The sequence below is a fragment of the Vipera berus genome, assembly GCF_964194415.1.
Source record: "Vipera berus genome assembly, chromosome: Z".
In the NCBI taxonomy this organism is placed as follows: Eukaryota; Metazoa; Chordata; class Lepidosauria; order Squamata; family Viperidae; genus Vipera; species Vipera berus.
Window position 1 is genome coordinate 23,435,060 of NC_138205.1, and position 26,087 is coordinate 23,461,146.

General features: G+C 40.9%; 2 protein-coding genes across 7 annotated transcripts in view; one reads left to right on the forward strand and one right to left on the reverse strand.

The window, feature by feature from the left end:
• Positions 1-26,087, reverse strand: part of LOC308677206 (serine protease 27-like) — a 63,478-nt gene that overhangs the window by 22,661 nt on the left and 14,730 nt on the right. The window contains exon 1 of one of the 3 annotated variants that reach the window (XM_081343421.1): positions 291-547. The exons of the other annotated variants lie outside the window; for them this stretch is intronic. The gene's annotated coding sequence lies outside the window, so the exon portion shown is untranslated. Of the gene's footprint in view, positions 1-290; positions 548-26,087 lie in introns of those variants that run through there. 3 annotated transcript variants of the gene reach the window in all.
• LOC308677199 (von Willebrand factor A domain-containing protein 5A-like) lies at positions 199-25,208 on the forward strand. 4 transcript variants are annotated; one of them, XM_081343400.1, is made up of 19 exons: positions 199-238; positions 2,625-2,694; positions 2,966-3,168; positions 3,596-3,818; positions 4,721-4,887; positions 6,667-6,781; positions 7,289-7,461; positions 8,057-8,145; positions 8,886-9,030; positions 11,557-11,636; positions 11,876-11,990; positions 13,666-13,830; positions 14,004-14,107; positions 14,899-15,104; positions 16,641-16,724; positions 18,683-18,775; positions 19,984-20,135; positions 21,002-21,125; positions 23,346-25,208. In XM_081343400.1, exons 2-19 carry the CDS (start codon positions 2,640-2,642, stop codon positions 23,423-23,425), a joined length of 2,373 nt encoding a protein of 790 aa, XP_081199526.1. In that variant the 5' UTR covers positions 199-238; positions 2,625-2,639; the 3' UTR covers positions 23,426-25,208. The 4 variants fall into 4 exon arrangements, 3 of the variants coding, with proteins under 3 accessions (XP_081199526.1, XP_081199525.1, XP_081199527.1); XM_081343399.1 differs by lacking the exon at positions 199-238 and adding an exon at positions 1,962-2,078 and having other exon boundaries at positions 23,346-24,847; XR_014028434.1 differs by lacking the exon at positions 199-238 and adding an exon at positions 1,963-2,078 and having other exon boundaries at positions 19,984-20,170; positions 23,346-24,851.

A 26,087-nucleotide genomic window follows, 5' to 3' on the forward strand; every position in this document is an offset into this window, starting at 1 on the left:
GGAGGCAGCGACACGACCAAAAGGTCTTCTCCGCTGCTCCATTGGTTCCCGTCACACGCAACTTTCGGACCGAGCAAGGTTAGGATCGCGCTGATTGGAGCTTGCTTGGTCGAAGAATCTACGTATTCTATGGCGTTCTTTAGTGAGAGGAGGCCTTAACGGGGAATTCCCCGGAAAGTTTTACTTTCGCTTTTGCTTCAGGGAAGTGGGACGCGCAGCTTCCCATCTTTGAAGGCAGGTAGGCCAAGCTCCGTTGGAGGAGAGAGTTTCCCTTCCCTTTTCTAACATACCTTTTATTTCTTCCAAGGTTACTTTCTGTCCTGTTGCTTTTGCATTTTGAATCTTTAGAGAACCAAAAGCACATTTGCTTCTCCATCTGTTTGAGGAATGTTTTTTATTGCGCCGTTGCACTTAGGTCAATGGTGTCCTGTTTCCCGAATCACAGCTGACAGCTTTCTTCTCCTACTTTAGGTCCCTTCAATAAACAGGGAAAAAAATAGGCTCTATGCTAAATGTTATTTGTTCCCTACCTGGAAAGATGTGTTAGACTCCATATTTCCAGACAGTGTTGATGGAGATCAGTGCTTTTTTTGTAAAAGAAAAAGGTGCAGGAACTCACACACCGTCATAAACCCTCCTTGCCTACCCTACAAGGTTCCATCCAAAAAAGGTGCTGGAACTCCGTTCTGAGCGTTCTATGAGAAAAAAAGCCCTGATGGAGATGGTAAAAGTTGTTCTATAGTCCAACATTCTTGAATCCAGGCTAATTGGAAAAGGGTGTTCTGTATCAATGGCATTGTTACAAATCTTCTAAGGATTTTTGACATAGTGACCCCCACGTAGACATCAGAGGTCCTACCAGATAAGTCAAGAGCCCCATTCATAAAAATAAAAGTGATTGCAGAGCTCTCAGATTTATCCCACTAAGCTTCAGGAGAAAACTACCTGAGCTTGAATAATATATAAAATAATTTTTGATATGTTTTGATTCATTCATTGACCATTGATTCATCTGCCTTCATGTATTTTAATTCTTACAATAGACCTGAAATGAGAAAAACCAAATGCTAACTTTTCCTTTCAAATTATGGTGGGGGGTATATTTTGGTATCTATTATCTTTACTTGGCCAAGTTAATAGATCACCATGAATATGTTTAATTGGAATATAAAATAGGCAAGACAATACAATGTTCATTATCTGCAAATCGCGGTCTGATCAATAAGGGATGGTGGTGGTCCTCTCATTCTGTTTTCTGGTGGTAAGGAAGGCAAGGAGAAGGAGGAAGTAGAGAAGCCATTTATCCCCCACCCCTTCTTTTGCCAGTCTGGGGAGAAATGCCCTGACTGACAGGCAACTTGGACAGTGGAATGAAACTGGATTAACTAGGAAGCAATTCTTCTCCTACATCCACTACTACTGTGGAAGCTAACTGATCCACTGGGATAAAATGATGGAAGCTACCTAGTGAAACTTTATCTTGCCAACCTGAGGAGAAATGTAGATCAAACAATAGTGTGATGATGACTGAAACAGGAGGAAGTTCTGCCTGTGAATGTCAGATGAGGTACTTTTTTTTACACAAGCCTGGCACTTTTGTGGGAGACCAAGGACCATTTTTAAAAATGCCTTGGTTTCCATTAAGCCTTAGGCAGGAGAGACTCTCCCAGTGTATGGTGCCCAGCACTTTACAAAGTACCCAGCTGACATTACATGGGCAACTGCCTGAGGGCTGATCTCTGCCCAAGTCAAAATCCATAAAGGAAAATCAGCAATGACCAGAGATGAGGGGACATGCCAGCAACAGATGAAAATGGGAAGTGGGCAGGTCCTAGCACCCATAGCATCATCACCAAAGTTGCCACCAAAGTACCAGAAATTTGCATGTCAGGAGAAGAGAAAAACAGTTCTGAATCAGAAATGAAAAAATAACGTTACGTTACCTCAACTATGGGCTGGAGATGAGATAGACTGCATTATGCAACATGTACTTGAACAAGCAAGGCATCTTCAAACCATACTTGCAGTGACATGTGAATGGCTGCTGCCTCCGTTTAACAATCATTGTACCAAAACAGGTAGGCTTTATATCTCTTCTGCAGTGGTTCGGTGATATTATAGTTGCTTACTTTTCTTCCCTTTAAAATCCTTCAAAAGATATAGCCTGTTTTTTAATTTAGTTTCATATTAAGAAATTTATACAGCCACCCATCCCCCAGCGAGCTCTGGCAATGAACAAGAATAAAAACACAACACTTTCTTTAAAAAAGGATTTTAAGAAAAAACAAGTCCCAACAAAACTATTTTGATTTATCATGATATATGTACAGGGTCAGAAAACTATCCTTTGTTAGCTACCTGATCATAGATGTGGTATAATGCTGCGTGAAACAGATAGGTTGTTCCTTGTCTTATTTCTAGTTTGTTTTGTGCCTATCAAATCTCTAGCTAAGTGACAGAAATGCAAAACACAAATGGCTATAAATAAAGCAATTTATATCTGGAATTAGCCAGACAAGCCATAAGAAAATTACTCAGCTGAAAACTGTCCCAAAGTCTTTTCTGTCTTCTTCAATAAATTAATCAGAATAAAAAAATAGAATTATATTTTTTGTCTTCTTCAGGTGAATTCTCTCAATATGTGGCCATCAGCTGCACATAGATATGGCTTCCTCACATCCTCTAATGTGCCAGGTAAATTGAGTGTCTATGATTACTGGTTGGTAAACAGCCAGTAGTATTCTGCTTAAAAATGAAATTAAGGTGCTTTCCAGCTATAATTATGAATGTTGAGGTTTGGGGAGAGGAGAATTATGGCTTTGAGGTTTGGGGAGAGGTGTGTACAATGCCTGCAATGAATGTGGACTTGGTATCTTTAGAATTAGCTTTGAGTTCAGTTTTTTTGCTCTAGGCCAGGCTAGATATTTGAATTAACCATCCTCTTTCTGCTATTTCCACACCCCAGTGCCTTTGAAAAGCATTTCTGTGGATGTCATTATACGAGGTTTCGTGGCTGATGTAGTATCTGAACTCCAGTACCAGAATGAGGAAGAGAATCCAGTGGAGGTCACCTTTGTCTTCCCTCTGGATGATGAAGCTGCAGTTTATGCCTTTGAGGGTCTGATTGGTGGAACACGGATTGAGGCCGAGATCCGAGAGAAGAAGCAGGTGCAGAAGACTAAACATTTCAGAATACAGGGGTATAGTTTTGGGAAGGCATAAGAGGCTATATCACTGCACCCAGATTGTGACAAGAAATCTACACATCACAGTCTGCCATGCTAAACAGACTTAAATACATTTCCTTCGGGTTTGATGTATTTTCTTGATGACATTTGTTCCTCTACCATAGTGAAAAGTTAAGTGGTGGTAGGAACAGTGTAACTGCCCAAACATGTGAAAGTGTTTTTCATTTGAAAGGAATACTATCTGGAAAGGTTACTGATGAGTAAGTGCGTGCAGTCTTCTTGAGAACATTATGAAAGTGAATTGCCACTGCTGGCTGGGATTATTTTAAAACCCAAAGTCCCAGAGGCTCTTTATTTGTGACCACTCTAATCAGTGATCTTGTCCTCTTTCTCCCTCTTCAACACAGGCAAAGCAAGAATACGACGATGCCTTAAGCGAAGGCCGCCAGGCTTTTCTGCTCGAGAGAGAAGAAAATACCAGTGACATCTTCACATGCAACCTGGGCAATCTTCCTCCTGGTGCGAAGGCCACACTGAAACTGCGCTACGTTCAAGCTCTAGCTATGGAACCAGATGAGGCCGTCCGTTTTGTCCTGCCAGCTGTCCTGAACCCCCGCTATGTTCCTGAAGGTAACCAACTATATTCCTAAATTCAGCATGGAGCCCCCAAAGCAAGGACTCCAATAGGCACCTTCCCTGCCTTCCTTGCTCAATGGTGTCACGCACTGGGACAGTTAACTCAGTTTCATCCTAAAAACCAATAGTTGTGGCTCTATTCATACAAGACATGAAGGCATAATGTACGATACTTGCATAGGAGTCGACGTATTCTGTACATTCTTTGGGGATGTGCAGTTAAGCAGTGTTTCAGTCACATTGTGCAAACACAGCTATAGTTTGCCGTTAGAACAATAAACTCTTGAAGTAAGAAGCTTGAGAAGGAGGCATGCTGTCATTGATCCTTTCCATTTAACTTTACCATTTTCTTTATTTTTATTCATGGATAGAGCTCAAAATGGTGTGTAGTTGCTAGACCAGACTTTTGCAAGATGGTGCCCGCCAAATGAGTATAAGAAGGTGCAAAGAATTCAGAGACCTTCCGTTATCGCATCCCATTATTTTCCTTTCCAAATTAAAAAGAAATACTGATATAAAGTGCTTTTCTTCCCTTCCTCTTCTCACACCATCTTCATGAAGAAGGCTGGGTTTGACTAGGACAAATTCTCCAATTTGAGCAGGATTCCTTGTGACTTCATGGACACTTCCTTTTCTTGGCAGGAGTGATTTCCCATTGGTTTCTTCCATGGTAGCCAAGTAGTAAGCATATCCCTCCCTGCTTAGCTTTGAAGTCCAAGTAAAGCATCTACTGGGATCCAAAATCAGAGTGAGAATTGTGGCCATACAGGGCTCTGAACCTGTCTTGGTCCAGCTCAATAATCCCAGCACCCCAGTGCCACTTTCTTGTTTCAGGTGGTGTCCTGCTGCCCCCAGATTCAGGCAGCTATCCCCAGGAATCCCTTATCTCTTATCAGGCTCAGAAGGGGGCACCGTTACCCAGCAGATACCAAGAGTGTCTAGAGAAGCTCTGCCCTACACCTTCAGCCTCAACGCCAAGGTGGAGTCCCCCTATGGCATCATTCGGGTGGATTCAAAATGCAGTCTTATACAAAATATGTCGGAGGATTGCACTGCTGCCCAGGTAAGGCTGCTTAGGACCTAAAGATTTGGATGGGGAGAAACTTTGGGTAAAAAAGTATTTTTCCAGCACCTGCACACTTCATACACCTCATCAGTACAGGTGGCCCTCAACGTACGACCACAATTAAGCCCCAAATTTATGTTGCTAAGTGAGAAGTTTGCTGAGTTTTGTCCCTTTTTATGACTTTTCTTGCCACATTTGTTAAGTGAATCACTGCAGTTGTTCAATTAGTAACACAGTTGTTAAGTGACTCTAGTTTCCCCATTGACTTTGCTTGTCAGAAGGTTGCAAAAGGTGATCACATGACCCCAGGACACTGCAACCCATCATAAACGTGAATTGTCAAGCATCCAAATGTAAATCACGTGATCCTCGGGATGCTGCAACGATCATAAGTGTGAAAAATGGCCATAAGTCACTTTTTTCAGTGCCGTTGTAACTTCCAACCGTCACTAAGCGAACTATGGTAAGTCGAGGACTACCTGTAACCTGTATGAACCTAACAGCCAAATGAAATACAGGATTGTTCACACCATTTGAACTGACTTTTAGAAGAAAAAAACAGAAATGGGATGTGGGATTAAGACTGATGCTGAAAAGCAATGGTGCTGCTGCCCCAATAGAGGACTCTAAATGCTTAGGAGCTGCCAGATGCAGTTCCTTTTAGAACTGCTGGAAAAAATGGTCTGCTGAAAAGTAGAGCTACAGATAATCCTCAACTTAATAACTTCATTTAATGATGGTTTATAGTTACGGTAGCCTAGAAAAGATGCTTTACAGCCATAAAGCATCTCTGGCCATTGCAAAACCCCAGCAGTCATGTGATCACTGTCTAAGTGCATGACAACCTATTCACAATTACAACCAGTTGCCAAGCACCTTCTAATCATGTACAGTAAGTGTCATTTGCAATCTTCTCTACTAGCTTTCCCAGAAAGTCAGTAGTTGCAAGCTGTTGCATCTGCCCTCTGGTTTATAAGTGCTGGCTGAAAAAACTACATTCTTGCACCCAATCAAAGGATTTCCCTTTCGTGTATCAAGGGGATCTGAACTCCTTTGGCAAACAGTTCTTTCAGCCAGCCCCCAGAGACGAGAGGGCATCAAAATCTAAGCAGAGAGGCTGCGTGGTAAGGCAAAAAGTGTGGGTGCCTGATGGATGGGAGAGGCCCAGAACAAGCCTTGCACAAACGTCTCTTTCTTCAATGTCTGAGATTATGACCTAATTGTGTTCATAAGTCAAGGGCTACTCATATGTGGTTTCCCAAATAATTATTTGTACATAAATAATACATATTATTTATTTAGAAATAATGAGTAAATCCCTAACTCACTTGCCTTGATGAAGTTATTTACAGCTCCAAGGGCTGACTATACATGGCCAGAAGATTCCCAGGTGCCTGTTCCCAATCAGGTAGTCTTCGGATATGTTGTGCTACCATTCCCATCATTCCCAGAAAGCAAGGTTTATGCAAATGGGAGAACACCGGGTTTTGTAAATGGTCTTTCTCGCAAAGAGATGAGCTTGCAAGGATGAACTGGTCCTCTGAAAGTCCTCTTAGAGTGGGCCAAATGGCTAGGGATCTGGGTGATCTGCTCCTGTCAGTGTTCCTATCAGAGTTAAAAGGGATCCTCCGTTAATGGGAGATTTAAGGCAAGGCAGCATTTGTAGCATCTTAGTGACTTAGCATAGCACTTACTTTGAGAATTCATAGCCTGGGCTCCACAGCAAGGTTAGAACTGCAACCTGCAAGCACTTTGGTTTTGCTTATCTTCCCAAAGGTCTCCTTGGCTAAAGGGCACCAATTTGACCGTGATGTGGAACTGCTGATATATTATAAAGATGTTCACAAGACCAGTGCCATTTTGGAGGCTGGGAAATCTGGAGCTGCCCCAGGTGAGCAAAGCTGAAGACAAAGGAGGGAATTTATGCCTCTTCACTATAGTACTCAGCAATCCCTCTTAGCCTGCCTATCAGCAAAGGATGCTGAGAGATGCAATTCGGCAACATATTTCATTTCATTTTATTAAATTTATATGCCACCCTTCTCCCTGAGGACTCAGGGCAGCTCACAACAATAAAAATTAAAAAACATAGAGTAAAAAATTTAAAAGAAAATTAAACAATAAACACAAAATTACAAAACAATTTAACCCAGTAAAAGCCTAATTAAAAATCGTAGTCAGTCCAGGCCCGCTTGTTGGAACAACCACGTCTTCAGGTCACGGCGGAAGGACCGAAGGTCAGGGGCCATCCACAGCTCCGGAGGCAACATATGGAGGAACACGAGTTCTTCACCTTTGGCATAAGCTATCATGTGGCCAAAGTGGAAGTCCTAAGAATTGGAGGAGCCCTGCCTTGAGTGAAATGCCTACTGAATGCTTTTCTTCCTGCAATATATAGGTTCACTGATGGGGGACCCAGCCCTCCTGCTAAGCCTGTACCCCAAGATTCTACCTGCTAAAGCAGGTCAGCATGTTCCTGGAGAGTTTATCTTCCTACTGGATCGCTCTGGCAGCATGGATACCATCATGGGTACCAGTTTTGGCTCACTAGCACGCATCGAGAGTGCTAAGGTACTTTAAAGGTGGATAAGTGCATGAATCAATTGGATTGTTGAAGATGGAGAATGAAAAGTGGTCTACAACAGTGGTTCCCAATCTGCTGTCCATGGATCCCCGGGGGGCTGCTACGTTATCACAGGGGATGCATGAAGGCTTGAAGAAATGTCATGGTTTAAATCTTGAGTTAAGTCTTGGAGGGTCTATGGCCAAGCTATTTAAAGGGGGTCTTTAGTGAAGAAAAGGTTGAGAACCAATGGTCTACAATATTTATAGGCTACATCTATTGCCTGTGTAGAATTTCCTCAAATCTTTCAAGGTGCTTATGCTACTGTACATGGTCCTTTCCCTTTGACCTTTCAGACCCTTAAAACAACTCTGTAAAGTAAACTGGATTTAGTGTCTAGGGAAGGTCACAAAGTGAGAACTGTGATGATAATTGGAGCCCAAATCCCTATAACTTACATCCAAACACAACAGTTGACTTTGCAAAGGGAGGACTACAGAAAAGTGGAGGTGATAAACATGGAAACATTTTGAGTCTGAAAGGATGTGCTGGGATATCTAAAGTGACTCCAGATGTTTCTCTCACTCCCCCATTCCATTTCAGGAGACCTTGATTTTCTTGTTAAAGAGTCTCCCTCTGGGATGTTATTTCAACATCTATGGCTTTGGCTCTACTTATGACTCATTTTACCCGTGAGTATTAAAAGATGTCTTTTGTCCATCTTTTTATTTCTTGGTTTCTCCAGCTCCTACTTGTTATGTAAAGAATATTTGGAAAGAATTAAATGGATAATTTGGTTTTAAAAGAAATACAGGGTTAAATAGGAGAAACTCCAAAGTCTTTAAATTAGGAGTAGAAGAAAAAAAATTACACAATGTCTTGCATGTGCCACTTCCTTGAAATCCCTTTTCTTAACTTGAATATCATATGAAAGCTTTATCATAGACCAGAGGCATATGGAATTTTTGGATTGTAGGGCCCCACTTCACTTTTGAGAGTCTGCAATCCAAAGAGAAATAATGCAAACACAAAAACTAAATTTTACTGACAGCAAGAAACATTAAGTAAGCATTGTTTAATTTCTCCCAATGTTTCTAGTAATTTCCTCATTTATCATGAATTATAATGAAAATTATAATTGGGTGAAAGTTCATGACCTTGAGATCTCCTATTGGGTCCTAAGGAGGTGTTCCCTTGTCGTCTTTGGCCTTCTTGATAGCCATATAGAGCCCTTGGGTTCTCTATGCTTCTTAGCATATTAAGGATGATAAATTACAAAGAATGGCTTTGGTCTGTGTGGTTGTGCTTTAAGGCTATGAAAAGTGAGATGATGAAGAGTAGATTCTTGTGGATATGAGGAATATATAAAAGGTTGTTTGGGAGAACTTGGTTCAGCTTAGTATTAGCTTTCACCCTCTGGTGCCTTCCACAGGCAGAGTGTTAAGTATACCCAGCAGACCATGGATACATCTGTCCAACGTGTGAAGGAGCTGCGTTGTGACTTGGGAGGCACAGAGATTGTAAAACCCTTGAATGCCATTTACAGCCAGCCATGCCTTGAAGAACATCCTCGACAGGTATTCAATTCTAATAAGATCTTTCTTTTTACATAGAATCAGGATTTATGTATAAGCACAAAAAGATTTATACAAAAGCACATAATAATGCCCATAACTACCAAATAAAGACTCTTAGAAGGAAGTTTTACTTTTATTATATGCTGTAAGTGTTACAAGCACAGTCGTGCTTTGCAACCTTTCAAATAGATTTAGATGAGACCAATTCATATTTTGTAACATACAATTGAGACCTTTCATCCATCATTAAATATTCATTTTCATTTCTGTATATATAGCTATTCTATTCTATAATACCAAAACGCCTTCACTTAGATCTATTACATCCTTCTCTTGTTCTTAATTTCACAGATACATTTCTGTTTTCTTCCATTTATTTCATTAATCTGCATTCTCTATATTTACTACTCTTATATTCTTCCAAATGTAATGATTTATCACCTGGTGGGTCCATAAATATTGACCTCCAAAGCCCATCATGGCATTAGATCATTAAGGTCTTCAGATGCCACTTTTAAAAGATAGGATAGAAACTACCATATTTTTCCATGTATAAGATGCACCCTTGTATAAGACACTCTGGCATGCGAGTTCCAAGCTTACAGCAAACAAAGTCAGTGCTGGGAGTAACCGCCTCCCAGCGCTCTAAATAGACGCCTCCTGGCCGGCCCCACCCACCTAACCACAGCCGGCATGATGAGCATGCATAGTCAGTTCACAGTAGCAGCCTTCCGACCCTGATAAACAAACCAGCGTGAACACAGGCATGACAGCAAGGCAAGGGAAGTGAAGGCAGGTTTTAAACTCCCCACCATTTCTCCGCATTGATCAGCTGTTTGGTGGAGCGCCGAACAGCTGAGACGGCAAATCTGGAAGTTTGGCCTGCTACTATTATTGAGCAGGACGGCCTCGTAGCTACATTCCACAGGGTCCCTGGCCAACATACAGGTACGAGGGAGGCAAAGGGCTGTTGCTGCCATCCATGCTGCTGGTTCCATCCGCTGCCTCCAGATACCACCATCCGACAATCTTGCCCCCTCTCATTAGTGGCAAGCCCACAGGGGCTTGACACCAGGCAGCATGGCAGCAGCATTTAAAGAACCCACACAGGCATGGCCTGGGCTGTGGAGGTTACCATTATTTTTTCATGTATAAGACGCTGCACTTGTATAAGACACCTGATTTTTGAACAGGGTATTTGCAGGCAAAAATAGCATCTTATATTTTTTATTTTTATATATTTATTTTTATTTTATTGGATTTATATACCGCCCTTTCCCGAAGGACTCAGGGCGGTTTACAGGGTATTTAAAACAAAGATCGATACAAAAGTTAAAAAAATTAAAAAAAGATTAAATCAATCCCTAAAAAAAATAAAAACCCCAATTAAAATTCTCAGCCTGGGCCGGAAAAATATGGTAGGTCAGGGGTCCCCAACCCACAGGCCCCAGCCCATTACTGGGCCATGGCCTATTCGGAACTAGGCTATGTGAGAAGTGGGCCAGTGCGCACTCGCAGCTCCATTCACACGAACACCCCAAAGGCTTCTCTCTTGCGTGAGTGGAGCTTTGTGCATGTGTGCCCACCACTCACAAGGCCAATTTCCCCTCTCCATCCCAGCCAGGCTGTCAAGCCATCTGCTCATGATGCTCCAAAAGCGGAGCTGTGAGAGCAGAGGTTGAGTGGGATGAGCATGCCCTGCTCAGCTTTGCTGACTGACTGAGACTGGCTGAGCAGGACACCCGATTCTCTTTTGGAGCATCGGGCAGCCTCAGTGAGTCTGAAAGAGCACAAGACCTGCCCTCAAAGTCTTCTCTGCACCAAAAACTTTTGCAAACAGATGAAAGGCTTCAGGGGAGTGATCTAACGCTATTTCAGGCCTTCCATCCCTTTGCAAGAGCTTTTGGCATGCGAAAGCATGAAGCAGCGTGAAACCACGCCCCAAAGGCTTCTCTTATCTCTTGCATGAGTGGACCTGTGTGCGTGCACGCACAGTACCCCACCATTCACATGGCCCAGTTCCCCTCTTTCCCCTCCCCCCTCCAGTCAGGCTGTCAAGTCGCAAAAGCTGGGGACTACTGAATTAGGTTATCAGTCTCAGTTATACTAACACTACATGCAGCATTCTTTATTAATGGTAAATACCGTTGACTAGTTTGGGCATATTTTGGTCAATATGCCATCAAGAAAACCAAGATGAAAACTAAATTTGCTTGTGCTATTGTGATCAAGTCAAATTTCTAATCTAGAGACTACTTCGCAAGCCAACATACAGTTACTCAGATCTCACCAACATTGGTAGAACAAAAACAGTAACTATACACAGAGACAGCAGGTCACCATGTCTCGAACCAAGCCATTTTGGGGGGTGTAGAGATTGTTAAGCAAAGCTTTGGCTTCATTCCAGTCCTGTTGTCTCTTTGACTAGCCATAGGAAGTTCAAATTACATTTCTTCTTGCCTGCTTCCAATCTTCTTCTTTCTGCCCTTTACAGTTTTCACTTCAAGTTGCTCTCTATCTCCACAGATCTTTGTGTTCACTGATGGAGAAGTGTTCAATACAGATGAGGTCATTGCTGAAGTTCGACGTAACAGTCATTGCCACAGGTAAGAAAAGGTAAAGGTTTCCCTGTCACTCGTGTCCGATTCTAGTGCACATGCTCATCTCCGTATCTTGGCTGAGGGAGCCAGCATTGTCCGAAGACAATTTCCATGGTTATGTAGCCAGCATGGCTATATGTCAGAGGCACACAGAACGGGTAAGAAGAGAGGCTGAAATTATTTTCTTGATGTTCTTGTCACTTAGTTTCCATCAGCTTCTGCCCTCTTCCTTCCTCACCAAACAGGTGCTTTTCCTTTGGCATTGGGGAAGGGGCTTCCACATCCCTGGTCAAAGGCATTGCTCGAGCGGCTGGAGGCAGTGCCGAATTCATCACTGGCAAAGAACGCATGCAGGCCAAGGTCAGGTCTCTTCTTCTTCACGGGCTTTAGCTTTGCTGCATGTCACTGATATATAGTTCCAGGATTTAGCATCTTTTATGCTGCCACATTATTATATGTCTTTAATATTTCAGCTGCAGTGGCTTAATATCTTTGAGATATAGGGGGGCATCAGAAATTACATGGATTCAGTTCTTTAGTGCTAACAAGAACTAATGTGAAAACCCAGTGTTTATTTTGATTTATAATACATGTTCTATATGAGGCACAAATATAGGAACATATTTTGGGGTAGCAGATATAGAGCCTTGTCATTGTTATTTGGAACCTGGAAATTAACAACAGTCAACTTATAAGTTTAGTGACCGTTCGAAATTACAATGACATTGAAAAAAGTGACATGACCATTTTTCACACTTGTAACCATTGCAGCATCCCCATGGTCCTGTGATCACAATTTGGATGCTTGACAACTGGTTCATATTTATGACAGTTGCAGTGTCCTATGATCGTGTGATAACATTTTGTGATCTTCTCACAAGCAAAGTCAGTGGCGAACTCAAATTCACTTAACAATCATGTTATTAACTGCAGTTATTCACGTAACAGCTATGGCAAAAAAAGTCATAAAATGGGGCAAACAACTTACTTAACAATTATCTCACTTATCAGAAGAAAATTTGGGCTCAGTTGTGATTGTTAGTCAAAGATTACCTGTATGACATCTCTTTCTGAACTGGAAGCCATCAGATGGGATAAAATCTATCTGTATGCTAGAAATATTTCTGAAACAATGACCCAGTCAGGCATAGGTTGTCCAGTATTAACCAAAGTTGCAAGATATAATTCATAGAATCACAGAATGTACTGTTTAGGCTATTCAGTCCAATTCCCTTTCAGAGCAGGTGCCCTCATTAAAACATCTTGCTTCACCTCCATCTGAACACATCAAATGATCAGAAGCCTATTTACTTCTCTAGGTAGTTGATTCCACTGCAGAACTGCTCTTAACTATCAGAAAGTTTTGTCTAACTTCAAATCAGAATCTGTCCTCCTGTAATTAAATCCACTATTTCATACCCTGCATTCTGGAATAAAAGATAATGTCTTCTTTGTTTCCTTCATTTAGGAGCTCAAGGCAATGTATAAATTTATTTAAATGTTTTAAGTCCACCCAATTCATCACTAATTCTGCAATCCCTTTCGGGTATTTGAAGAGTGCCACTGTATCCCTTCTCAACCATCTTTTCTGAGTTCTAAACATACTCTGCGCCTTCAGTCTGCCTTCACAGAGCTTAGATGCTAATTCCCCTATCTTCTTTCTTATCTTCCTCTGAATTTGCTCAGTTCTTTCATTTCTGCTTAAAGAGTAAAGGCCAGAACTGGACATGGCATTCAAGGTGGAGCTGTACAAAGCAGAATACAGTTGAATAATTATTTGAAAATTAATCTTCTGCAGTTGCAGCATAAATCTGCATTTACCTTCTTTGCAGCCAAAAGCTACTGTTTATCATGAGGAGTGGGAGAATAGAACACTGTGCAGTCAAAATTTTGATTGTTTTTGCAGAAGCTATTTTATAATCTCAAAGCTAGAGCAGGGACAACCTTAATATTTTCAAAGTAAATTTTGCCTTTTATTTCTCAGAGCATCCTGAAATCTTATACTGCTTCTTCATAAGATTCCTGTTTCCTGCAGGCTTTGCAAAGTCTGAAGAAGGCCCTTCAGCCAGCAATGACGGGGATCTCTCTGAACTGGGAGTTGCCTTCTGGCCTTGAGGCCACACTGGTGGGGTCAGGCCCTCAGGTCATTTTCCAAGGTCAGCGCTGCCTCATCTATGCCCAGATCCGGGGGCAACTTCAGGCAAGTGATCCACCTGAGGCCCACCAACCTGAGAAATCCTCCCTCCTGTGGTGCAGACTATATACCCTGTGCTGCCCTCCTTCAGCAGCTCTAATCCTAGAATTGTCCTGATCCTCGGAAAGAATTTCCCTTTTTCCCCCCTTCCTTCCTTTGCAACTTTTGTTTTTATACAGGCGTCGGGCTCCATGGAGGGGGCAGCCATTGTTCGGTATAATTTCCAAAATGAGACTTCCACAGAAACAACCAAGTTCTCACTCCAACTTGAGAAGACAGACAGGTATAACCCAAGGCTGAGGAAACCCTTGAAAAGAGGCACATGAATGAGTCAGTGGGAGCACATCCAAAATATTTTTCTGACTCCTGAAGCAGATGCCTCTTTTTTCAGATTCACAGAGTTTCTTCATGTCCTACTCCCAGCTATCTCTTCACATACAGTGCAGCCTGGAGTAGCTTATGAACCAAGAAAAAGATGAAGCCATTTTGTTGATTCAGAGAAAGGTGCTTTTCACCTAGCAGAGCCATTTCCCCTTGGAGATGACGTGTCCTTTGTATGTTAATGCCAAGTGAAAGTAGGAAGCCACCACCTTGATCAACTTTATTGCTTAGATGTGTGTGTCACCTCTTGCCCTCTGGAGTCACAAACCTTTAGCCAAGGACCCAGAGATTTGACTAGATTCATCATTGTTCTGGCAGTTTTCATTGTGAAAACATAGTTAAGAACATATTGACTAAAGCCCAATAACCCAGGCCAATGCAAAATAAACCACTTGTGTTCTTTTATGTTACTTCCAGGCTACAGAAGTGCTTCTCCAGGGCTACATTCAGGCTCTGCTTTTTCTCTTCTCAGGGAAGAGACAACAAGGAAAGGGGTTTTTTGCTCCAGATTTTCAGCTTCATTGAGTTAAAATCCAACACAAGCAGTTAGTCATTATTAACTTTGTTATATTTACTGTCAGCTGATCCTCCGGAGAGAAACCCACGATATAAAAGGAGCTGACAACAAATTAAGACTTGGTGTGTGGCGTGATGGCAGACCTTTCTCTGCCCATCCCTCTCCTTTCTTTGCAGGCTCCCTGTTCACCGTCTTGCAGCTCAGGCGCTGTTGCAGGAATTAGAGGAGGACAAGGAGAATGTTGAAGAAAAGCAGCTCCTGGCACTAGAGACAAGCCTGAGCTCTGGGGTGGTGTGTTCCCAGACGGCTTACGTGGGTGTGAACACAGAGCTGGGCAAGCCGGTTCAAGGAGCTCTCCTCCACCGAGATGTCCCCCTTTCAGGTGAGTTGGCAGCAAAATATGGCGGATCAGTCCCAGGCCTTGAGTGGTCATTGAACCAAATGGACTGATTTGCAGCTGAGTTTCTTCAGATAGTCTGGAGTCTTGCCTGGTGGAGCTTCTGTTAAAAAGCCTATCGCTCCCGGGACTTTAGCAGTCCAGCAATTGGTGGAGCAAGTGGCAGGTATCCACTCTTATTGATTGCCAGGTATCGTCAACATATCATATTCTTGTAATGACCTAGCTGGATTGTTGGTTTTCTACCTCCTTCCTGAGCTGTTGGTTTTCCAATTCTGAATGGGAATTATTGATTGTAATATTATAGAAAGGAATACAATACCAGTAGTCGGTGACTCGCAACCATTTGTTTAGTGGCCAATCAAAGTTACAGTACCATCGAAAAAAGTGACATATGACTAGTTTTCACACTCACAACCATTGCAGCATCCCCATTGTCATGCTATCAAAATTCAGATGCTTGGCAATTGGCATTTATGACAGTTGGACTGACTCAGGGTCATGTGATCACCATTTCTAACCTTCACAGCCAGCTTCTAACAAGCAAAGTCAATGGGGGAAGCCAGATTCGCTTAATGACTGCATGATTCACTTAACCACTGTGGCAAAAGATGTCGTAAAATAGGCCAAAACTCACTTAAAAACTGCCTGGTTTAGCAACAGAAATTTTGGACTCAATTGTGGTTGTAAATCGCGGATGTAATGTTTTCTACATTAGACCATCTCCTCTTTCCTTACGTCCTCCATTTCCAGGAATCTTTCTGAATTTCTCTTGTAGGCAGCTGCAAATATTTCTTGGGAAAGTTACCTCCATTTTGGGGGGCAAAAGGGCAGCCTTTGTGGCTCAGGGTTGCATTTAATGATTAATGGCTGGTACAAGGATTGGGCAATGATGAATGAAGCCACATAAAGCACATAAATTTAACTGATATTCCCCATTTTCCTAGGTTATGAGAGCTACAATCTCATTCTAAGAAGTGTGTGTGTGTGTGTGTGTGTGTGTGTGTGTGTCAGTGTTGACTCCTGATTATTGTCTCTTGTTTTCTTCGCAAAGTTTCAAAAGCGATCTGCCATTGCCTCCTTCCCAAGGCTAAGAGAGAGTGACTGGCCCAAGGTCCCCCAGCTGGCTTTGTGTCTTAGGTGGGACTAGAATTCATGTCCCCTGGTTTCTAGCCATTCTAAGAAGTAAGGTAGATAATCCAGGCTGCCAATAGGTTCTCAGGAAACTTTTCTGTATTCCAGCCTCAAAATTGCTGCATAACTCACACTCCATTTGCTGGGATCTAAGCTAGCATTTATTTATTTAACCTTAGCAACTTTAAGATACTATACATAGGTTTCTCCTGACTAGTTGAAGTCCACACATTTTACAATTGCCATGGCTGAGAAATGCTGACTTAGTCCATCTAGAATTCATGGAAGAATAGGGTACAAAGAGAAGGAAAAATTAATCTTGACTTAATACAGTTTCTATTGCAAAATATTTTTCCTGTACTCTGCTTTACTTTGGAATGTCTGCAGTTTGCCAGGCATCATCAGGATTATTCTGCTGTGCCATGACATCATTTAACAATCAATGGGCATGCGACCTCCTTGAAGATTCAGGTGGGCAAGTTATTTTTTCATCGGGCAAAGTAATTCATGTTGGTCATTGTGCAAACCAAAGAAATGCTGTTGACTTCCTTTATTTTCTGTATGGAAATAAAGACTTCTGGAAATGGCATCCATGCACTTCCGAAGGGCCGTTCTGAGCCTTGCAAAAAAGGGCCAGGGCTTTTCAGTGGGCACCATCCAGTGGTGGGATTCAGCCGGCTCACCGAATTCAACAAAAAATTAGCTGCCGGTTCTACTGACCCAGTGTGAAATGGCTGAATCCCACCACTGGATGCATTCATTTGTATCAATAAATACAACAAATAAATGTAGAATAGTATTTGTATAAGATTATTTGGGGTTATGTTGTAACCTCTTATTTTTATGAGGCTGGCAGAACTTAGGTGGAAACAACTGTTGGGAATCCAAAATTGGATCCTTAGGACAATGCCTAACATTTGTACCTCTGAAAGTCTTATTTTGAAGTTGCAGATAACAAAATGTAAATATCATGACATTGGGGGAGGAGGAAAGGCAGTTTTATAGTTAGTAATTATAAGTTCTATAAACCTGCTATTCAGTGAGTGAGTGATTATAAAGAGTAAGTTATACTTTAGTGCAGGGGTTTTTTCCACCTTGGCAAACTGAATTTGTGTGAATTTCAACTGCAACAACTTCCTATATAAGGAATTCTGGGCATTGTAATCCACACAACTTAAAGGTGCCAAAGTTGAAAAACAATACTTTAGAGCAGGGGTGGGGAATGATGGCCTTTTTAAGACTTGTGGACTTCAACTCCCAGAATTCCTGAGCCAGCCATGAGAGTTGAAATCCATAAGTCATAAAGGGGCCGTTGTTCCCCACCTCTGCTTTAAAGCATCTCCTCTTTCCTTCAATGAACTAAACCTCTAATCCTGAAAGAAAAATAATACTTCTTTAAACATACTCAATTTCACCTTGCAGGCAGTTTCTTTTGGTTTTTTTTAACCACAATCGGCAGGCGTTCCTGCATCTTTCCTTTAAAGCAGAAAGCACAAAATTGAGTGATAGTCATATTTAATTGGTGGGGAAGGGAGATGAAAACTGCAATAATTGATTAGTGATGCACTGGAAGAAGAGCTAAATAATGCATATAAGACATATAATGCATATAAGACATATGCTACTGGCATCTCTCAGCTAGCCTACTGAAATTCATTTTATCTAACGTGACCCTTGAAGATAACTTGGAAAGTAGTGTTCACAAAAATGTGGCTGCTAGATTAGTAAGCATTGTCTATCAATTTAGCAAAAATAACAAATCCTGTTTTGCTGCAACTTCCCTACCACCTATAGAAAGTGGTAAGTACCTACAAAATCTATTACGGCTTTTGGGGGCTATTTTTTTCTAGTCCCTTATTTTTGCTATTATTTTAGTACTTCTGCAGTGACTTTTATGTATTTCATCCCACTTAATTAGAAAGTCTAAGAAAAGGGGGAATCTGGGGGGGGCACAACAGAGGAGTCGGGGAGGTCAAAAAAGTCAAGGTGACAGTCACAGCCATGAAATCAAAGCCCCCACCCCTTTTTAAATGCATCATGATAGATGTAAAAAAGGATGACACTTCAATCACGTACTTATAGACACCATCTTGATTTGTTTTACCTCTTTCCTTGTGGACATCCCTAATGCAACATACAATTTTGAGGAATGCAGATTGCCTATTGTTGTTTCAAATAAGTTTTGAAAACTTTAAACTAAGATCAATTTATAATATAATGTAACAATCCAGGTTGTCAATAATTCTTTGGGAGTTTAACAGTTTGTGTTCCAACGTCAGACTTCTCACCTGAATCACCCTACATCTGCTGAAATTTAGACCACCTAGAGGTCAAGGAAGAATGGATGGACAGAACAAGAAGGAAAAAATTAGTCTTGGGTACTTTGGCTTCTCCTGTAAGAATTTATCTTATATTTTTTTTCCTCTAAGATGATTTTGGATATGAATGTGCCTTAGAAAGCAAACATCTTTATGATAATGTTGAAGAACTATCATCTGAGGACGGATGTGATCCTCTAGCAGGTATGAACATCAGATCACAGAAGTGCAAGCTAGGTAATTCCTGTCAATCAATTTACAAAGCTAATGAAATAATACCGATCTCACAAACTGTTTACTGAATGGAAGAGTCAAACAAGGAATGGATTAGTTTGTTTCAGTAGTAACTCCTAAACCTATAGTGAAAATAAGGAAAGATGGATATTGTATATGTGCATTTGGTTTGGATTATATTGCAGCCACTTCTGATTCCACATTTGATCTTGTGAGAATGAGATGGAAAAACTGTAAGGGATACCTGGGATTTGTGTCTCCCAAAATCTCTTTTCTGAAGTTGCTCTAAAGGTGATTCACTTAAAAATTGTGACAAAAATGTAAAATTGAACATTGCTTCCTTAACCACCACCTCGCTTAGTGACAGAGATTCTGTTCCCAGTTGTGGTTGTAAATCAAGAATTACCTGTAGTTAAAATTAAGTAGTGTGGGGGGGACAAGAAAGAGGGGATGAAACAGGTTGTTTAATGTGTCAGATAAGTGTGAAATCTAGAAATTTTGTCCTCAAAAATCATGTTTTTTAATCTCTTTAAAGTTCCATATGGTAGCCAAATAACACAGAAAGTATTATTCCAAGGTTCCAACTTAGATTAATAAACTAGAAATGTAATGTTTCAGTAACAGGTAGTCTAGGTCAGGCATGTCAAACTGCCGGCCCACAGGCCAGATGCTTCACGCTGAAACTGCACCCACCCCATTGCCAGCAATGGGGGAAAAGTTGCAATATGTCATGTGCTGTCACGTGACGTCACACGTTTGACATGCCTGGTCTAGATTAATTTTTTTTTAAAAAAAAGTAAATATTTATTCTCATACCCAGTGAAAGGTCTTCTGTTTATTAGATAAATTTGTTTAGACATTGCTTCCCTTGACTAAGCTATACTTCTGTACTGGTAAAGTGGGTTTAAAAAAATATATTTTGGATAAATATGGTTCTTAGGCCTAAAAAGACGAAGACTCCTGAGGTTGTGTAAAAAAATAGATTTACCTCTGAAGCTGTGATTTTTGCCTCTATATTTCGAGCCAGAATTTCTCAGTTCAGCAAGAGGAGTAGTTAAAATGCCATGTTCAGTATGAAGAAATCAACCAATAGGAAATTGAAGATACATACTGTATAAACCTTGATGGGTTCTCAATGTGCTGTGATGTTGAGATTATTATTTTTTATATAATTCAAGAGCCAGAACCTTGCAGACCTAAGGAGGAAGAATCTCCTCTTTTGAAGTTGGTATCCCTGCAGAATGCAAATGGCTCCTGGTCTCATGGGCCTGCCCTAGCCGCCATACTAAACCGGAATGAGGCTGAGATCTCAGGCACAGCACCAGCCCATGTAAGTCTGTGGAGACTTTATGGCATCTACTGCAGGTGGGATTCATTTGTTTGCAAGAATGCATTTTATGATTAGAAAAGGCTATACAGTTCGGAGGAATGGAATACAGGATTATGGTTATATTACACATCCTAGAACCCTCTAGATGTACTGTGATCGAAAAGGTCTGGAAGGCATAAAATTCCAGGACTTGAACTAAGCTGTTACAAAAAATGTCATGATATTGATAGAGGGTAAAACAGCATTTCTGTGAACTTGGGAGGTGTCAAAATAGGTGGGAAGCCAAGTCAATGGATGCTTAGTCTGCATTTAATCCCTGATTTTTCCATGATGAGGACAAGAAGGGAAGAATGCAGTCTTTTCCCCTAAAGCCTTTAGCACAGGGGTGTCAAACTGCCAGCCCGCAGGCAGGACGCGTCATCAGGAAACCATGCTCACCCCATTGCTAGCGATGGAGAAAAAGCTCTGATACCTTGTGCGACATCATGGGACATTGCGAGTTTGACATGTCTGCTCTAGCATCTTAACTTCAAGATTTCATACATAATACAGAGCATTCAGATGACCAAGCAAAGATTTCTCTATGGTAGGACATAGAATGGAACAGGAATTGAGTAATAAACAGTGCTGGAGAGGTCGTCATTCAATGGAAAATATGGAATTTAACTATTATCAATGGAAACTATGGCATCCATTACCTTCTTCAACACACTATTCTGTATTCTCTGCAACAGCCTGCATTTACAATAATATTTAGTTGTTAAATAGTTACTAAACATCATTTGGCCAAACATTATGCATACCTGTACAGGAATAATGTAATATGTAAAGCTCATTCAGAGTCTTTTCCCTACCATTGCTTTCAGGTGGCCCCAGATATATGGGCAACAGTCCTGGCTATTCTCTGGCTTCATTTGAATGCTGCAGAGCAGAAAGATGAGTGGGAGCTGCTGGAGGGAAAAGCTGTCCATTGGCTCCAAGTGAACGCAGGTGAGATACTGTGGACAGCTGTTTAAGAGAAGTCAGTGCTGAGATAAGAAACAGTGGTTTGTGGCACCACTTAGCCTACCTTGAGCAACCATGAAAAAAACTAAGCAATATCAAATCTGGTTTGTACTTGGATGGGAAACAACTAGGTTTGCTAGTCATACTGGAAGTCAGAAAACTATACCAAGAGAAGAGAATGTCAGGACAGTTCTAAACTATTGCCAAGAAAAATATATGGATGTGTGTCCACAGAGTCACCTCTTATAGAAATGACACTTTGGTGAATATAATTCCAATGGTAGTGTCCATTAACCTTATTTATTCCTATGTACTGTATGTACTTTATCTAAGCCCTTATTAAGAACATAATTCCTTGAGGAATCTTTTGGACCTCTTTTTGGACACTGCCACCCCTACCCACCCCCTCCCTGCATCGCACAGAATGTAACTGTCAGGACCCACCCCAACCCACGTCTTAGGAAAACAAAAACTCTTGGAGTCAGTTCTAGTCCAAAAGGAATTTTTACTAGGACATACTTGGTTGTGGAAATACAAGACAGGACTTAGTATTGTTTTACAAATTGAAACTTTATAATGGGTTCCCGGTTCAACCCCCCTTCCCTCAACCCCATTTGGTCAGCCCCCATCATTTTACTTCATGTCATCCCTTTCGTGGGGGAAAAGGAACTTCGAATCTTTATGGTTATTGCCTTCTTCCTCTACAGAATTAAATGAAGACACAGGCCAGATGCCTTCTCTAACCCTCCCTTTTGTTCCCCCAGTTCAAAAGGTTCCCTTGGTCTTTGAAATAACCTAAGGCAGGCTGAATCCACATGCGCTCCTCCTTCCTCGGGAGATGGCAGAATCCATGGGGGGGGGGGATAATGTTTTAAACATACATTTATGAATGTGATATAAATGGATTCTGACAGTAACTCTTAAAGTACAAAAATTGGGTCTTTGTGCATTACAGTAAACGTTGGTACAATTACCATACAAGTCAATACCCTTTTTCTTAAAAGAATAGCATACTCATACATAAAAGTTTCCTTCTGCCTGACTAAATAGTGTACTGGGTTTTGTTTTTGTTTTTTATATTTATTAACCTTTGGGCCCTGCCCCAATGTCAGCCACTGGGATTTAGTGGTTCTAGTGCTAGAATAGGACCAAAGACAACAAATCTATCTTCAGTTGTGAAAGCTCACTAGATAATTTAGAACAATCACTTATTCTCAGCCTAATCTATTTCACAGGATAATTGTGGTGGGGGTCAGTTAGTCAAGGATATACACTACTTTGAATTCTATTTATCAATTTAATGTATAAAACTGTGCTATCTTGAATAGCTGTTTGGTATCCTCTGGATTAAAGAGCTCAGACATCAGAACCACCTTTATTCATTCTCCAAAACTTCCTCTGCTATCTTCTTGAACTTCTCTTGGCTGAGGCTATTAGATCTGATATGGAAAAAATCCAGAGAACATTCGTGTCTGCAAATTGTCTATGGAGATTCTCATCCTGATCATGGGTGTCCCAGAAGTGCTTTTTCAAAAGGCAACTGGACTTTGTTTTTCCTTGAAGACATTTTGCTTCTCATCCAAGAAACTTCTTCAGTTCTGAACTAAAGAAGCTGAAGAAGAACTGAAGAAGCTTCTTGGATGAGAAGGGAAACATCTTCAAGGAAAAACAAAGGGAAGTCCAGTTGCCTTTTGAAAAAGCACCTCTGGCACATGGCTGCAAAGAGAAACTGAAAGTGCTATGGTATGTTTTTTGGAATTTGGCAGCCCAGATTTGATAGCCCTAAATGTGTGTACTTTCCTGTTGACCACTTCTTGGTTTCTCAGTGCATGAACTGCTTCATTTCTCTTAAGACTATCTTACATATTAAATCCCCTTCTACTTTGATTGTTGCCTATTAATTTGTTTTTGTCTTTTAATATTTTAAGAGGGTTTAATATATTTTTGATTTTGGCCGTGTGACTAACAGAAAGGATCCTTTTTTTCTACATCGACCATATCGTGGCAAAGAAAATGGGCTATTACTACCTTCCTTGGTCAGTTCCCAGAGGTCCCTGCCACTGTAGCCATTGCTTAGAGTTCTGGAAATTAAAGTCAACAAACATGGGGTGCATCCAGATTTACTTCATTGGCATTGGAAGATGATATGGCAGACGATAGCACATTAATTATACTGGGTTTTGACACTTGTTTCTTTGTTTTCAGGAGATCAGCTGGCTGAGTGTGTGAAAGCTGGTAATGCAGTCCTGGGAAGCAGTGTGAGCCCTCAGATTTGGGGGCGTTGAGTTATCCTAAGCCTTTGTTATTGCTAAAATGTGATTTGCTGCCCCCATCCTCACTACAACATTAATTATCCTTTAAAACAGCAACTCCCCAACTTTTTGGGCACCAGGGACCAGTTCTGCGGGGGGGGGGAATTCCATGGACCGGAGGGAGGGGGGCATGGTTTCTCATGCTACCTAAATACTGCACATGAACTGATGAAGCTTCTCTCACTTGTGTGACCCAGTTCCCAACATGCAAAGGACTGGTGGCTGTCCGAGGGCTGCTGGTTGTGGACCCCTGCTTTAAAAGCTTTTAGCTCTCTTGTTTGCAAACATGCTAAATTCCCAATCTCAATCTGTTCAATCAGTACCTTATAAGACAAGCACTCTGTTTATAAATACAGGTTTAATTGTGAAATAAATACAGACAGATATATATCAAGTCAATGGGCAAGGTGGAAAAAAAACCTTTCATAAAAAGCATGGAAATGAAGGCTGGTTCTTCACCTGCAAATTTTACCTTTTAATTTGCAGTTTAAATTCTGTAATATCAACAGTGCTTTGGAATATGCATTCGTAAACATTGATTCTTCTGATAAATAAAAATAGGGACTTTTCTCCAATCCCTTTGAAGCATGAAATTTGAGAAGGACCCACTTTGAGTAAAGAATCAAAAAAAGATGGACAAAGAGGAGCATGAGTTTCTTGACATCAACAGAACTACAATCTTCCATAGTTGGCCTTCATGTATTTGACTTGCTCAGATCCAGGTCAAGCTAAGAGAGCCTGATAGTAATTAATGTATATTCTTTACATCAAGGAAAATATGCATAAATAAATGCTATGCCAGTTAACAGCTGAAACCATGATTCTAATCCTTTAATAACTGCCATTATGGAGTACAACATATAGGCTGTATGAACTGAACTGCTTAGTTATGAAGTTAATAGACTTTTGAGTCATTAACTATCAAATCTATGGACTCCCAAGCTGAAGTTTATGCCAAGAAGGGAAGTTTCAGCTTGGTTTTAGGAAAACACCATTTCTGCTACTGTTAACAAATAATGCTGTGTGTCAGACACTGAAGCAAACAAAAGTAGATGGATCTTAGGCTTTTTTGCACACTTTTGCACACTTTCATAGAATAATTTCCAGTCAAGAAGGTATGGACTCAGGGTAAACTATCCAATCTAAAAATCAAGAATGAAATCATAGTTGTTTCTAGTTCAGTAGACAGAATAGTAGACCTGAGTATATTGTAAATGGCATAATTCATGTACTTTCCATCTGAAGTGTGACCGCTCATACTTATTGGGTTATTGAAAGAATTAACTAATAAAGCTTCTCGAAATAGGATGTGACAAGCTTTCCATAGTTTTATTTTTGTTTGATATTTATGAATTTCTATGAAGGGGTTATTCATCTTGAAGTGTCTTTGCAATGCAGGCTGAAAATGGTTATATCAGAATAAAAGAGACTTAGAGATTAGACAATTATTGCACAGATATACTAATACTTAAAAATTGTTCCTGTCTTATCTTATGCTATCAAATCTGCTACATCTTGTAAATTGTGTTTCCTAGTAAGAAACAGGATAGTCAATGTCAAGCATCAAAATGTTGATTTAATAAGCATTTTTTTAAAAAAAAACTATAGGTTGTACAGATATATTGATAACCCAATGATATTTACCCACTTATTAAATTTTGGCAAAAAAATAATGTAAGATTCTGGCAAATAAGTTATTCAGGGAGCAAAGAAAGGAGCACTCTCTCATTTGAAGCAGAAAAAGAAAAAAATGTTTATCTAAATTAGCAGCTGAATAGGATTCTAGGTGTATTCCTAATCTTGGCTCAGATCCGTAGACCAAGGGCTCCTGTCACTCTAAAGCAGACATGTCAAACACAAGGCCCGGGGGCCGGATCCGGCCTGCAAAGTGGTTTCATGTGGCCCGCGAAGCCATCCTGGAAACAGGGTATGGCCCCCACTGCCTTGGCCCTGGCCCAGAGACCCTCCTTCTGCCAGAGACCCTCAGATCTGTCCCACTCCTGCCCAGGCCCCCATAGGCACCCTTGATGCGAACGATGTAGAGCTGACCATGCCCACCCAGTAGGCCATATGCACTCTAGCCACGCCCACCCAGTAGGGCACGCCCACCCTGGCCATACCCACCTGGCCCCTTGAGGGCAACCGCAATGCTGATTCGGCCCTCAATGAAATTGAGTTTGACACACCTGTTCTAAAGTATATAAATTATTTGCAGAATTGAAACTTGGCAAAACTGTAGGGGACTGTAGACCTCTGGAGTAGATTAAAGATTACTAATTACTAATTTTAGGCACATATCTGCTTACCTCTCTGGACAACAGTAATTATTTGGGAAGACTGAGGACCACTATTATAGCCACCATTTAAAAGAGGGGATGAGTCTGATCCAATTAATTATTACCCAATTAGTCTGCTCGGCACAATCAGAAATTTATATGCTAGACATTTGTAGTGGAACCTACTGGATTGAATGAAAAATAAGCATATCTTGCCAAGGAATTTTGGTAGAAGAGCTACTGAACATTTTTTTATACAGTAAACCAGGTGGGAAAATATACTACAAAAACTAGGGGAATGTTATGCATGACCTTTGTTGACTTAAAAATCAGTATTTGGTATCATAACTAGAAATAAA